This window comes from Leptonotus elevatus, chromosome 11 (genome assembly GCF_054856555.1).
Source record: "Leptonotus elevatus isolate MCC_2025b chromosome 11, RoL_Lele_1.0, whole genome shotgun sequence".
In the NCBI taxonomy this organism is placed as follows: domain Eukaryota; kingdom Metazoa; phylum Chordata; class Actinopteri; order Syngnathiformes; family Syngnathidae; genus Leptonotus; species Leptonotus elevatus.
This window is the reverse complement of record NC_141249.1, coordinates 21,446,670-21,459,929: the sequence shown is the minus strand read 5'-3', so window position 1 is coordinate 21,459,929 and position 13,260 is coordinate 21,446,670. Positions and strand designations below refer to the sequence as shown.

The 13,260-nt window shown below is 40.5% G+C and overlaps 1 protein-coding gene across 1 annotated transcript in view; it reads right to left on the bottom strand.

The window, feature by feature from the left end:
• Positions 1 to 11,162, bottom strand: part of rgl1 (ral guanine nucleotide dissociation stimulator-like 1) — a 33,780-nt gene extending 22,618 nt beyond the window's left edge. Inside the window, exons 1-2 of the mRNA XM_086089232.1 lie at positions 11,022 to 11,162; positions 9,395 to 9,599 (exon numbers count right to left, since the gene is read on the bottom strand). Of these exons, the coding sequence (XP_085945358.1) occupies positions 9,395 to 9,562 (168 nt within the window). The 5' untranslated portion in view covers positions 9,563 to 9,599; positions 11,022 to 11,162. The remainder of the gene's footprint in view (positions 1 to 9,394; positions 9,600 to 11,021) is intronic.
• Between the last annotated feature and the right edge of the window lie 2,098 nt (positions 11,163 to 13,260).

Genomic DNA, 13,260 nt, shown 5'->3' with positions numbered 1-13,260 from the left:
AATATAAGTTGCTCTTTGCAGAGGATAAATAAAATATCCCCGTGAGTATTTTTATATTACCATTCTACATGTATTGCTTTACAGTTTGCGTTGAAATATTTGTTGCAACACTGCGACACAGATGCTATTCATGAGCCCATCTATGGTGTTTTGCATTGTGTGTTAGCATTAAGCTAATTATTATTTCTTAACCCAAGTATATGTACTTTTTCCACTTCTGCCTCATACCTGCTGGCTAGTCCAGACCCCGTCCAACAAAGTCATAAAAGCAGAAGGAGGGGGGCGAAGGGTGATAAAATGGCAGGGTACAAAGGAGGTGATAGTTGACTTTTAAACGGCCTGTGCTGTTTACATGTCAGATAAGATGGTCGTCGTATATCAGGGAAAGTGTAGGAGATTAACTTGAAAGGGGACATTATCTCCACTTGGGGTCGAGTTCACGGTACAGTCAGAACCTGAGAAGATCCACGCGGGCTCATCTCACAGAGCGTGATGTAATCTGGTGTCGGGCTTCCAAAGAAAAATGACTGCATAAATCCACCCACACACAGACGAGTCCTAGTTTGCCTTTTAGCGGGGAAACAGGATCGCGGTGTCAATGTGTTGTTGTGTCATGTTGGGAAATAAGAAGAAGAAGAAAAAAACCTTCCCGCTGCTGCCAAAATGTCTGTTCTTGTTTTTGTCTCCCTCAGTTTACGAGCAGAGGGTTTGTGTCAAAACATGTGGGTGCCAGTAGAGGGCAGAGTTCATAGCCGCAAGTCTCAAATTGAGGTCAGATGGGTTCGGAATCAATCATTTATTCCCTGTTACCCGCTCTAATCACTCTTTTGTTTTTGTTTTTGTTTTATATAGTAGTAGATGAAGATAGTTCCCGAAAAAGTCCACTAAAAGTCCTTGCGCAGTGTTACCTTGACTTATGACTTTTTTTTAGCTTCAAGCTAGCGTTTTTATCAAGTTTTTTTTTTTTTGCATTACACATGATGTATATCACCAAAATTCCCCAACATAACTTTCTTTTAGGAAAGTCTGCTAGCGTCATGCTAACACATAATGTGAAACGCTATTGACAGGCTAACAAAACTAGCATCGATAATGGTGTACATACAGACATCAAGGCACCGCTGCACTGTATACGTCTTTCACCATCAGAGCGGCCCTGTGAGGTAAACCAGAACAACGCAAATGAGCCAGCTCTATATGTGAGGATTCATAACTTGTTCCATATGAGTGGTGCCGAGATGACTTTTTGTTGTGAATTGTAAGGCTGCGGTCGGCTGCGTAGCCGTGCGGTGGACCCAGCGGTGACAACCAGCCAAACACTTGCACAGCTGCCTTTGCCTTCTCGTTCCGGTCAAGCGGAACCTTTGTTCAGACCACATTAAAGGCTCGCTCGCGGCCCCCTCTCCTCCTCGTCTCTTATGTCACTCACAACTATTGTCCTCCCGCTTTCTTTCTTTCTGTTACTTTGACTTATGACATCACTTCCAGTAAAGGCCAGAGTTTGGAGATTTAAGCCCCGCCTACTTCGAATCCCGCACTCACAGCTGACACAGCTGGGAGGAAAGTTTCTTGGGAGTTTCATAACCACTTAAATTATGATGAATCACTTTTTTCCCTTTTTTTTATTTTTTTCATAGGAAGATTTTCATAACAGCCCCCCGACCTCTGCTTCCTTTTTGGGGTCAGTAGCGCAAAAACTGGGATAATCCTTCTTGGATCATGTGATGATTCTACTTACAGGTGTTGGGCCTCTAAATTAGACACACACACACACACACACACACACACGCATATAAATATATACACAACCCTACCACCCTGTCATGCCCCCACCCCCAGCCGCCTCCCAAGCTAAGCCCTGGCTAAGCCTCCTTGAATGAGTCAGTCTGGACCGGGTTGCTTCTGTCTGACCTGTCGCTAATGAGAGAAGGACCATCTGTTACCCAACAGATCCACGCAAACCCCAACTTGTCACATACGCAACAAAAACAACACACATCAGTCCACACAGTCTGTATATCCCCACCCCCCCACCCTCCCCACAAATGCTACGTGAAATGTTTTACTACTGGCAACATGATATGTAAACCGTTGGCATTTATATGGGGAATTTGCGCCCCCTTGTGGAGTCTTTTCAAAGCTCAAGTCCATAAAAGCCCACTTGGGGGGGTCAAACATGTCTCAGGGCTCAGGCATCGGGTGCCATTCAAGCTAGTAACGACACTTCCCATATACACCAGACGACAAATCAGAACAAATTGGTGGGCGCCCGGCAAAGTCGCAACCAATTGTGGGTTTTAACTGGAGCAATCACGCCAAGCGAGAGCGAGCCAGAAAAAACTGCCGCAGACTGTGGTTGTGTTAGGAAATGAAACTGAGCGAGTGACGCACAAAACAACACGCTCAACAAAAAGTGAACAACATGAGCCGGAATACGCAAAAAAATGACACGTTCCAATCCGCCGTTGTTGCGCTGACTGCTGAGAGCTGATGACTCACGTTATTAACCGGACACCCAACGGCAACACACACAAAATTATACGCATCACGGTGCGAGCTTGATCCTTGTCATGCGTCTTGGCTAATACCAACAGGCCTGGATTTTGTGTGTGCGTGTGTGTGTGTGTGTAATGCAGGCACCTGAGAGCGTTCACAGTCATAATACAGTGTTCCCTCGTTTTCCGCTGGGCGTTAGGTTCCAAAAAAATACCTACAATAAATGAAATCCGCAAAGTAGTTAGCTTTATGTTTTATATTTATTGTAAATGTTTTAAGGCTCTAAAAAAAAAACACCACACAGTTTATACACTTTTATCATTGAGGCATTAACAGTTTCTCTAATTTCTCTCTTGTTTAAACATTCTTAATGTTCAAACCTTCATAAATTTGATAAAATTGGTACATTACTGTAAAAAATAAATGCATGCGAAATCCGCGAAACAGCGAAAAGTGAACCATGAGGGAACACTTTTCTACTCTATGAAATCATACAGTAATGACTTCATGAATCGGCTACAACAAAATCATTTTTGCCATTTTTTTTTTGTTGCTACAATTCAACAGACATTGTGCTGCTCCTTCTGGTGTGTGTGTCTTGGCCATGTGGGGGCAGCATAACACAGACACAAAAAGAAGAGTTTCACAACTAACTAAAGCTAAACGGACCTTCCTGAAGCAAAGTTATGTTTTGCTGAACACAATGTGCACTTCTCTTTATTTTATGTTTAATTTGAACGTAAACATGTACTAGAACGGCTCGAATCCTCTTTTCTGACGAATCGCTCACTATCTGCTAAATGGCTTATTGCGAAGAGAGTTGACTTTAGTTCACTGCAACCATCGAAGCGCTTGTATTTTCTTTTTCTTTTTCTTTTTAAAGAGCATGGGTAGCTATCAGTATCGGGCCGATCCCCCAGCCATATTTCAAAGTATCAATACTTGCCACCTCTTGTGACCATTTTTACAATCAGGAACTAGAAATCAGAAATGAGAAGAATAGAAAAATTGCCATTGATTTCATGTAAATTTAAGGAAGAAAACACTATGTCGGGGATGTATAGGTCTTTCTTTCAATATGTCCACACGATGACTTCCTGTCCCAGTTAAGCGAGCTGCCGCTGGGACGGACGCTCGAGTTACAGGGGACAATACCCGCACTTATTGACTTTTCACACCAGACCTATTATGTGACCCAATTAGGCCAACAGCCACGACAACACGGCGCTGAGCGGCGCCCCGGGCGGCCAGACAACTTGACACATGCCGGGGGGGGGGGGGGGGGGTTCTACCGAGTGTGTAAACAGCATCTTAAGTGATTGATTGAATAAAAAGGGTGGCGGGAATCTCATTTCTAGAGGTAAAAAGAAGGTCTGTTAAAGTTAAAGCGCATCCTGTCTCCTCCACTTTAGCACCTCATGACAACAAATGAAGAAGCCATCGGTTGCCCCTGAATGAGAGTCTGAGTTGTCCTCATTTGTAAGCATGGTGAGAAATAAAGGAGATAAAAGCCCCTTTCACACTGGTCAGCAAAGCCACTAGAAGATATTTTAAAAAAGTATGTTGTTTATTATAATGCATATTAATTCACTGCTTGTATTTGTTTAAAAAAAAATAATAATCGGAATATTGATTCAGCCCTCGTGAGTAATAACAAAAAAGCGCACACACAAACAAAAACATTGTTCTCTTCCAGCGGAAGGTTGCCTTGTGATGGACAAATAAATATGAAACAGGATGTAAAAATGAGAAGTCATCTTGCAGTGAGTTCAAAGTGTGTTGTCAAGTCATCAAAACAGACCATAAGCAAGTTTGGGAAGGGAAACACTGAGACGTCACCGAGCATCGGCATCCGAACCGACACTTCTCTATTCATTAAGCAAGAAAGAGGAAGGAGGAGTGCTTGATCAGCTTTCTTATTTGTTTTGCGTTTTTGTTTTCAATGGCCATGGAACCTTTGTGGAAATTCTTCGTCCTTTCCGCCTGCTTTCGCTGTCGACTGTCACTTCTGCATTTCCAGCTCGTGACCTTTCGGAGTTACTCAACTGTCCAGCCGCCGATGCTCATATTAAAATGAGCCTTTAATTAATGGATCCGCCCGCGGCTTAATTGGATTGCTGCCTCGGTAAGTAAGCGTGCGAGAGCGAGGGGAGGATAAAAACTCCATTGTTAGGTCAAAGTTGTAAAAATGGAGCGCGGTAAACCGCTGGGATGTTTGCACTTGTGTCACAAGGACATTTAAACCCGGCCAAGTTCTTTGCAGCGTGTGACCTCTGTGAACTTGAAAACCGTCAACAGTGGCGGGCCATGCGTTTGGTACCTGGGGCTTGGAATCGAATTAAATTTGATTTATATACACATTTTCATACTTTCAAAATGAAATACAAAATGCTTTTACAGGGATAAAAACAGACAATTTAAGCGGAAAGAAAATTTATGTATTAGGCGTGTCAGCCGATTAAAATTTTTCTTTTGTAATTAATCGCATGCCTTCAATAGTAAACGGATTAATTGCAAATTTTATGTCTGTTCTAACGGTACAATAAAATATATTTTTCCCCCAAGTTTTCATACTCTTGTTAACATTGCTAAAAAAATGTTAAACTAATAGAAATATGACTACATATTTTAGTCATTGATATAGTAATTTCATTATTCATAAAATTGAGTTAAAATTTAAAAGATATACTGCACTGTAAAAAATGAGTGTAATATTGATGTGTGGAGGTAATTTTTCTGCCACTAGATGGCATAATTGCATTTGTAAGTAATTTCTTCTTTTCATTATAAGAGCTAGAAGTAACTTTTGAAATTCTGCACATTTTTTAAATTGTCTCCACAAATATATGCATTATTATTAATTGTATTAATGCTTAATTTTGACGTGGACGTGTCTGCTGTGTTGCGAGTAGAATTCCCAGTACAGGCTTTCCAAGTAATCGGTCATTAATCGAGCATTAAAAAAATGAGTGGCATTAAATGAACTTTAAATTAACACACTAATTTTGACACCCCGAATATGTATTTAAAAAAAATCCTAGCACTGGGCAGATTAGCATGACATGGCAACACATAAACACGGAAATCTGATTGGACAAAAAATAAATAAAAAAAATCTTACATCCACATACACTGACAGCAGGTGTAACAGAACTACTATGAGTACTAGCGATTGGCGAGTAGCAACGCCAAAGAAATCTGACGCTAAATAAATCCTCCTGGGCAGTAGTTGGCGCTATAATGCGGCAATTTGACACATCAGTGAATCATCGTCTATATCAGAAACAAAGGTTTTGTTCACAATATGTTTGTCTCCAGTTCTTCTACTTTAGTACAGAGTGTGGCCACAGTACTTTCGCAACCTGTTTTTTGCAAAAAACACCAAGCGAGCTCCTGTGGGAGTCTCATTATAATCTGTGGACTCTTTGATAACGGGGGACACCTCAGCGCTCCCATATCATCTCTGACCTGAACTGTTGGAACAGATAGACGTGGCGATGACGGCAATCAGGTTTGCCGCTTCTTTTGTTTTTCGTTTTACAACTGCCGTGGTTTCATAACATTGTCCACCTTAAATGGGGGAAATGTCAAAGTGACTTGACCGGGAGAAACACTTAAAGGCTCATTAAAGGTCATGCAAGGCCCTTACACTGGCTCCCTTTGTTTCCTTTTTTTTTTGTGCTTTCTTTTTTCTCTCTACCGTACATTAATAAATCCATCTCTTAAAACAGTTAATATCCAATTTTGAGAGTTGCCCCATAGCTATGTCATTCTTTTTTACCCATCTACATATTAGGGCTGCAGCAATTAATCAATAATATCAATAAGAATGAATTTCATTATCAATTTGTCACTCACCTACTACCTTGCACTATTGTTATAGATGTTCGCGCTCTAGTGTAGACGTCCCAGAGTGCACACGAGTCATCCCTGGTCACAAATTTGCAGATATATAATATAAAATTGCAGCATTACGTCATCTTGAAAAAAAAAAAAATCATCACATTTTGTACTGTTTTTGCAGTGTGCAAATCCAATATTTGCACACTTAAGGCTTTATTCTTACATAATTGACAGGAATCCTGCAGCTCTCCTTATAATGACTTTTATTGCCTTGCAGCTCTTTTAACACTGCAAAAGTCACAAGGCGCTGATGAATGCAGTGAGGTGCTCCCTAACCTCCCCCAAGGCCTGCGAACAATGGTCGGAAAGAGCGCAGCCAGCAGTGAGGATACACGAGCCAGGATGTTAGACAAGCGACATGGCGGCAAAACCATCTGCACAAACAACTGTGGCAACCGCACACACACACTAACTTGTGACTGACACTTTACAGCGACATCATCCGCAAAAGAGTTGCAAGAGGCCTCCCATAATGCATGTCAACATTACAATAAGGGGTAGCCAATTGATTCTTGTCATCAGAATCATATTGGACAAGCATGTAAAGGCAGAAGGTGTGATGATCATGATAACCATAGTGACGGTCAGCAAGTCATATTTTTTTTTATAACATGTATTTTATTGTCATTTTATTATGAGGATGAAGTTGATTTTTTTTCTAAACGGAAGTTGTAATACTTCAACATAAAGCAACATCTACCTATATATATATATATATTATTTTTTTTTTTTTTCAATTGTCATTTTGACAGAATTTAGTTGCCACAACATTATCATTTTGGGGATAGAAAGTAGAATTTTTATCAGTTGTCACAATATTACAATTTTTGAAAGCTAAAGTTGATCAAATTCTCAATATTACAAGAATGAGTATCATTTTTAAGATAAAAGTTATTTTTTCAAGATTAAAAGTTTTATCAAGAAAAAAAACAATGTAATATGAGAATGAATTTGAATTGTTTTCAAGATAAAAGTTGTAATATTACGAGACATATTTTTAAATAAACAAGTAGTATTACGTGAGCAAAGTGAGTATTTTTTTTTAGATAGTTATAAAGTTACAGGTAAAGGCATATTAAGAAAATTAAGATGCTTTTGTTGTTGTTGATAAAAGTACTTAAAAAAAATCGGAATATTTAAAGAACAATTATTCAGGATAAGTATTTATTAATTTTTTTAGATAGAAAATCTTCATTTTTTTTATCAAGAAAAAAAGTTCAAGGATAAAGACACATTTAAAAAAAGATGTAATATTCTAAGAAGAAGAAGAAAAGTCATAAAAATCATAATCTAATTCCCAAAAAGTTTTTTAAGGTTCGGAATACGATATTATGAGACTGGTCATATATTTTTTTCAAGAAAAACAATTCAAATTTTTGACACAAAAGTCATAATATTGCCACACTAAAAGAAAACTATTAGAATAAATATTTTTTAAGATAAAGTCAAAATAGTTTTCTTGACAATTTTTTCCCCCTCAAAACATAAAAGCATTATTCTTGTAGAAACTACCAAAAAATCTTGTTTTTGTTTGCTTGATTTTTTTTCTTCTTTCTTTTCAATAGAGGGTGAAACCCGGGTCCTTTCAGTACACATCCAAAACCTCCTTGGACTGAAAATGACAGGAGGAAATTTAGTTAGTTAAAATGTTAAAATGTTGGCACTACTTTGTGCCAGGAACAGATTAATTCACTTTACATTGTTTCCTAAGGGGGACTAACATTTTACATTTAGAACCACTTGGAAGTTGGGCCACGAGGTTTGGATTTGGAGATTGCATTTTATTATCTGTCACCCAAACACTTTGATGCCTCGCCAAGCGCACGTGCATGTCACAGCATGTCAGTCCCAGCGTGACAAAACGCGGACGCTTACGTACGGCGACAATTTTGCCGAGCTCAGATTTAGCCTGTGACACACATCAGGAGTCATTTCTGGGATTTTGCAGTCAGGGGAGTCGCTCTTCTCTGTCAGTGTGAGGTCAGCGCTCCTCCCCGGTTGAGTTACTCGAGGTCACCGTCCGTTTTGTGTTTTTGGATGCAAACAGAGGAAGGAAATGAAGAGGCATGTGACCGCCAGCTTTGTTTTGTAAAAAGAATTCTATTCTTGAACGTTCCCCAGTTCTGCTCGCACCCTTGACGCAACTGCAGAAAGCGTGCAAGCCAAGGCCAACATCTATCTGCCAGCTTGTTTAACAAGACTGGAAGCGTCTGTGATTCCCTCAAATGAAAACACGCAGAACAGAGCAGACTAAACAATTGTGAGGGATTTGTTCCAGCAGGTGGCAGCAGAGTATTAGAGATCCACCAGGGCCATGTTGAAAAAGTAACATTTATTTCCCCAGTGTTTGAAACAGATTTGTGAATAATGATGAAACTTAGCTGTATTCTAATGCTAATTGCTGCAAAACGGAAACAGATACAAATTAAAATCTTTCTTTTGGTACGTTCCATATTTTTATAGCAATAGAACACAATATTCTCTGTGGGCCTTGCAAAAATCAGTCAAAATCCAGTAAAACAGTTGGGAGCGAAGGGGGTTGCTACGGTGAAAATGGCTGCCAGTAAACGAGTTAATGATGTTAAAAAAATCAATTTATGTCAAACTAGAACAACAAAATAGAGGTTTCCGCAATCACCTCTCACTTGACTTGCAACAATGTCCTGACGTCTCTCTCTCCCCCCAAAGAATGTCTCTTTCCACAGAAGAATGAATGCCGCACGACCATTCACCAGCCAACAACAACCACAAATTGGGAGAGTACACACTAAAAAAAACAACTAAAGAAGCTTTTTGGATTAAAAGGTTAAACATCTCCAACAGAGACAAGTCCAGTTGCCGTCAGTCAGACCTGGATGACTGAGAATCTACAGAGACATATAGCCAGGCCATAGCCTTGTCTAAAAGGGAAGATGTGCTTCGGTGCCATCTACGGGTGGGCCTCAATTACTCTACTCGATTACTTTTGTAATTAAGTAGAGAGGGGCTTACTCACCCAGTGACGCGGGCTCCCCTCCGTCGAGCGCGCCTGGTACCTTTGCAGGGACACCCCTCCGTCGCCCTCCAGAAGCAGGGTGCAGTCCAGGTCGGGGCAGTGGTGGCCGGTTATCGGAGGCCAGGGTAAGACGGTGGCCAGTGGGTAGTGGGAGATCATGCTGACCATTTGCCTCAGCCCTCCGGACGCCAGCGCATGCTCCAGCCTGGATGGAGTCCACGAGACGAGATCTATATTTTTCACCGGCCTCCTCTGTCTCCCGCTGCGCGTGGACAAGTCGGCTCGCCAATGCCACTCAAGCGCGTGAGTGATTAAAACTCTTGCAGTCTCTCCTTTTTTTTCCTTCCCCCACCATTCATCCCAGTCAGAGGGGAGGAGAGAGGAGGGGAGGGGAGGGAAGGGAAGGGAAGAGGAGGAGGAGCCTTCACAACACACTGGAGTGAACTTCAAGACAGGAAAGCTGAGATAGACAGCAGGATGTTGTGCCAGAGCCTCTAAGAATCCAAAAACAATTGAGGCACATTTTCCTTTTTCCACTGACGAGGGAAAATTCATTAGGCACACTTACACAATCTAATGAGAAAAAAATCAACTTTTAACAAAGTTTGGTCAAATCTTTCCCCCGATGAGATTAAGTGATAGAGAAATGTCTCGAAAAATCATGTCAACTGAGTTAACAGATTTGTTTCTCAATTCATTATACATATTGATAATAATTACTGGAAAATGTGCAAAGACTGAGAACTATAGTATGTCGAAATGGCTTGTTCTTAACTCCAATTCCACTTGACATGACGTTCCACAGAATTTTTGGGCAAGTTCTCTGAATCTACAGTATATGAATATTTTTGAAATTTGAATTGCTTGAAACAGTTGAGCAATGTGTAAGGAGCAGAATGTGGAGAGAATAATTGTTTTATTCCCCCCCAAAATGTTTGGGGTGCATAATAACTATGCTCTTCACAAAAAATAAATCTTTGTAGAGGCAGATTTAAAAAAAAAAAAAAAAAGTTCTGGTATTGGCTTGCATCGCCGTAGACATTACAGGCGTACCTAATAAAGTGACTCTTTTCACTCTCTTACAAGCACACAATTAAACGACACTCTAAGTGTCCAAAGGCCAAACCATCACCCACATGATCAATGTGTAACATTTCTGTTGTATGTGAGTGGGGGCGCGTGCACGTGAGCAAGTCTAGGGCGAGTCATGTTTAAAACTCGCCTCGTCAAGCGGATTAGACCAGAACTGGTGCGCACAATGCACGTGGAATCAACAGTTAATGTTGTACAGTGCGCTAGTCGCGCTGTCTAAAGCTGCTTCTTACTGTCAAGAGTTTGCATCCTGTTGTTTTTAAGAGTAAATAAACAACCCATGGTGTGAACACACAAATAACAGGCACACACGCACACAGTGCTGCGGCATCAACTTGTGTCTGTGACTCATGACTGACTCAATCAGACAAAATTCCTCCGGAAGCTTAATGCAATACGTCTCCTCTGAAAATATATTTGTGCACATATAAAAGGAGTGAGTCACGAGCACTTAGGAAACATATCAATCATTAAAATGCCTCTGTAACGGGCCGTGATAGCCCGAGTGTGTGTGTGAGGAGAAAAAGCAAATCACCCAGTAATGCCCAGGATGAAGTGTTCTCCTTCCTCCGCTTCCTGTGCCACTTTGAAAACATCTCTGGATGGACATTCAACTTCCTGACATCCAACAAAGCCTCCTGGAACTTGGACACGCGTGGAAAGTTTTGCTTCACCTGCAAATATGTGGAACATGTGGTAGTATTAGGAAAATGGCAACATTATTAAATTAGTTTGAAATTATTAATATTATATGTAAGTGCTTTGGAGTCATAATACATGTTTGTTTTAAACTATTAATGGATATAATCATTCAAAACATTCTAAGGGTTTGGTGGGAGGTGGTCCCTATCTACCTCAAATAAATCATTCATATCAATAAATGTTTGACAACCTTTTTACAGGCCCGAGGCCATGGCGTGCCTTTAAATGACAATTATTCTGTCCATTAAGGCAAAATTAGCTTCTATTAATATTTATTTTTGCTTCTTACCATTTTCTTCTACTTCTTCTTCGCGGGTTAAATCAAAAATGGTTACTAACTTCCGGGTTTACGTCACGTAATTGTGACGTGCCACTAGTGTTTCGTCTGAACGATTTTCCTTACCAATGGTTGTTGGTCTGTGTGTGCCCTGGATTGGCTGGCAAGCAGTTCAAGGGTGTATCCCGCCTACTGCCCGAAGCCAGCTGGGATAGCCTCCAGCGCCCCCAAGCGGTTAAGAAGGTGGATGGCTGGATGGATTTTCCTTACCGTTAAACGGGAGTGTTTTTTCAACGACTCAGTAATTTGCCTATTATTTTCCTTATTATGATGATGATTTATAAAAAGAAAAAAGAAAAAAGAAGAAAAAAAAAAGAAGAAGCTTGTTACGGGCTAAATCAAAACCGTTGGTCACTTCTGGGATCACCTGACGCACCTGTGACATAATGCCAGATTTACTATTATTATTATTATTATTATTGTTGGTTTATTTTACTTCTTCACGCACTAAATAAAAAACGGTATTTAATCGCATGACGTAATCGTGACGTAACTATCTAGTGGTCTGGCCTCTGGGGGGAAATGGCGGCGTCGAAGAGGCTGTTTAGTTCAACTTTGTTCATTCAGCTCCGAAATAAGATGAATGAGGATTAAGTCGCGAGGGGCGGCGATAAGTACTGAAGCTCCTTCACAGCATTCCTGCTTCAACGCGAGTCTACACCGCCTTCTCCTGGTTGAAATATAAGAGCGCGTAAGGAATTCAAAAGTGACCAATTGTATCTAATGACCAGCAGATGGCAGCATAACGCCACGCAGGATTCACAGTATCACTGGCAACGCATGCCAAAAACAAATCAATTACAAGCGGCCGGTTGCTTGATGTATACGTTAGATTCGTTCTGTGACCGATCTCGTAATTAATTCACTTTTCCACATCGAATTGAATGCCATTAATCCGTCCCAGTCCCCAAACAATAAACAAACACCTTTTTTGTTTTGTGTTTTTAGGAAAAAAACGATAGCAGTACAATATACTGTCAAAAAACACACACCAAGAAACATAATACAAGATAAGATAAATGACTCTACGCACTGCAGTATTTGTAGTGGCATGAAATATTAATTTATTCTCAACTGTGTATTCTCTTTAATTTGTAGCATTTCTCTTGGCTGCACTTCTTCCAGTATGCATTTAGATGTAAGATTATCTGTCCGATCAGATTTCAGCCTCTATGTGTTGCCATGTCAATCTAATTTGCCCTGGGCCTTCAGAATCATGTAACTTATTTATTTTAACCAATCAGATTTCAAATCCATCCTTCCAGGGCCAGAGCGCTGACCCTTGATGACCTCAGCATTTTTTTCTGTCCTCTCACTGGTTGTTCTCAACAATTGTAACAGCCAAGTTGGACTAGCGAAACACGTCTGTTGCAATCTGCACACCTGAACATTAAATCATCAGCATCTTTGGTGAGTTTGATGAATTTTATTTGCATTTTTATGTCCATGTCATGTTCATAAATCTAAATAAATAACCTCAACACCCATCACCTTATTTCTCATGTAAGAGTGACACAATATGGATTTCTTTGACAATTTAAAACAGCGCCGGGTTGTCTTAACCCAGCACAAGGCCGCACTTTATCTCCAAAATTGCCGCGTCAGATCCTCCTGCAGACAGGAAGTATAAAACAGCACGGGGTCCTCCTGCATAATCACCTTCAGCCAAACCTCAAATTCATTATGAGGCAACGCGTTCCCTTTCAAGTTGGAAAGCATTTTATGTAGCACGGTT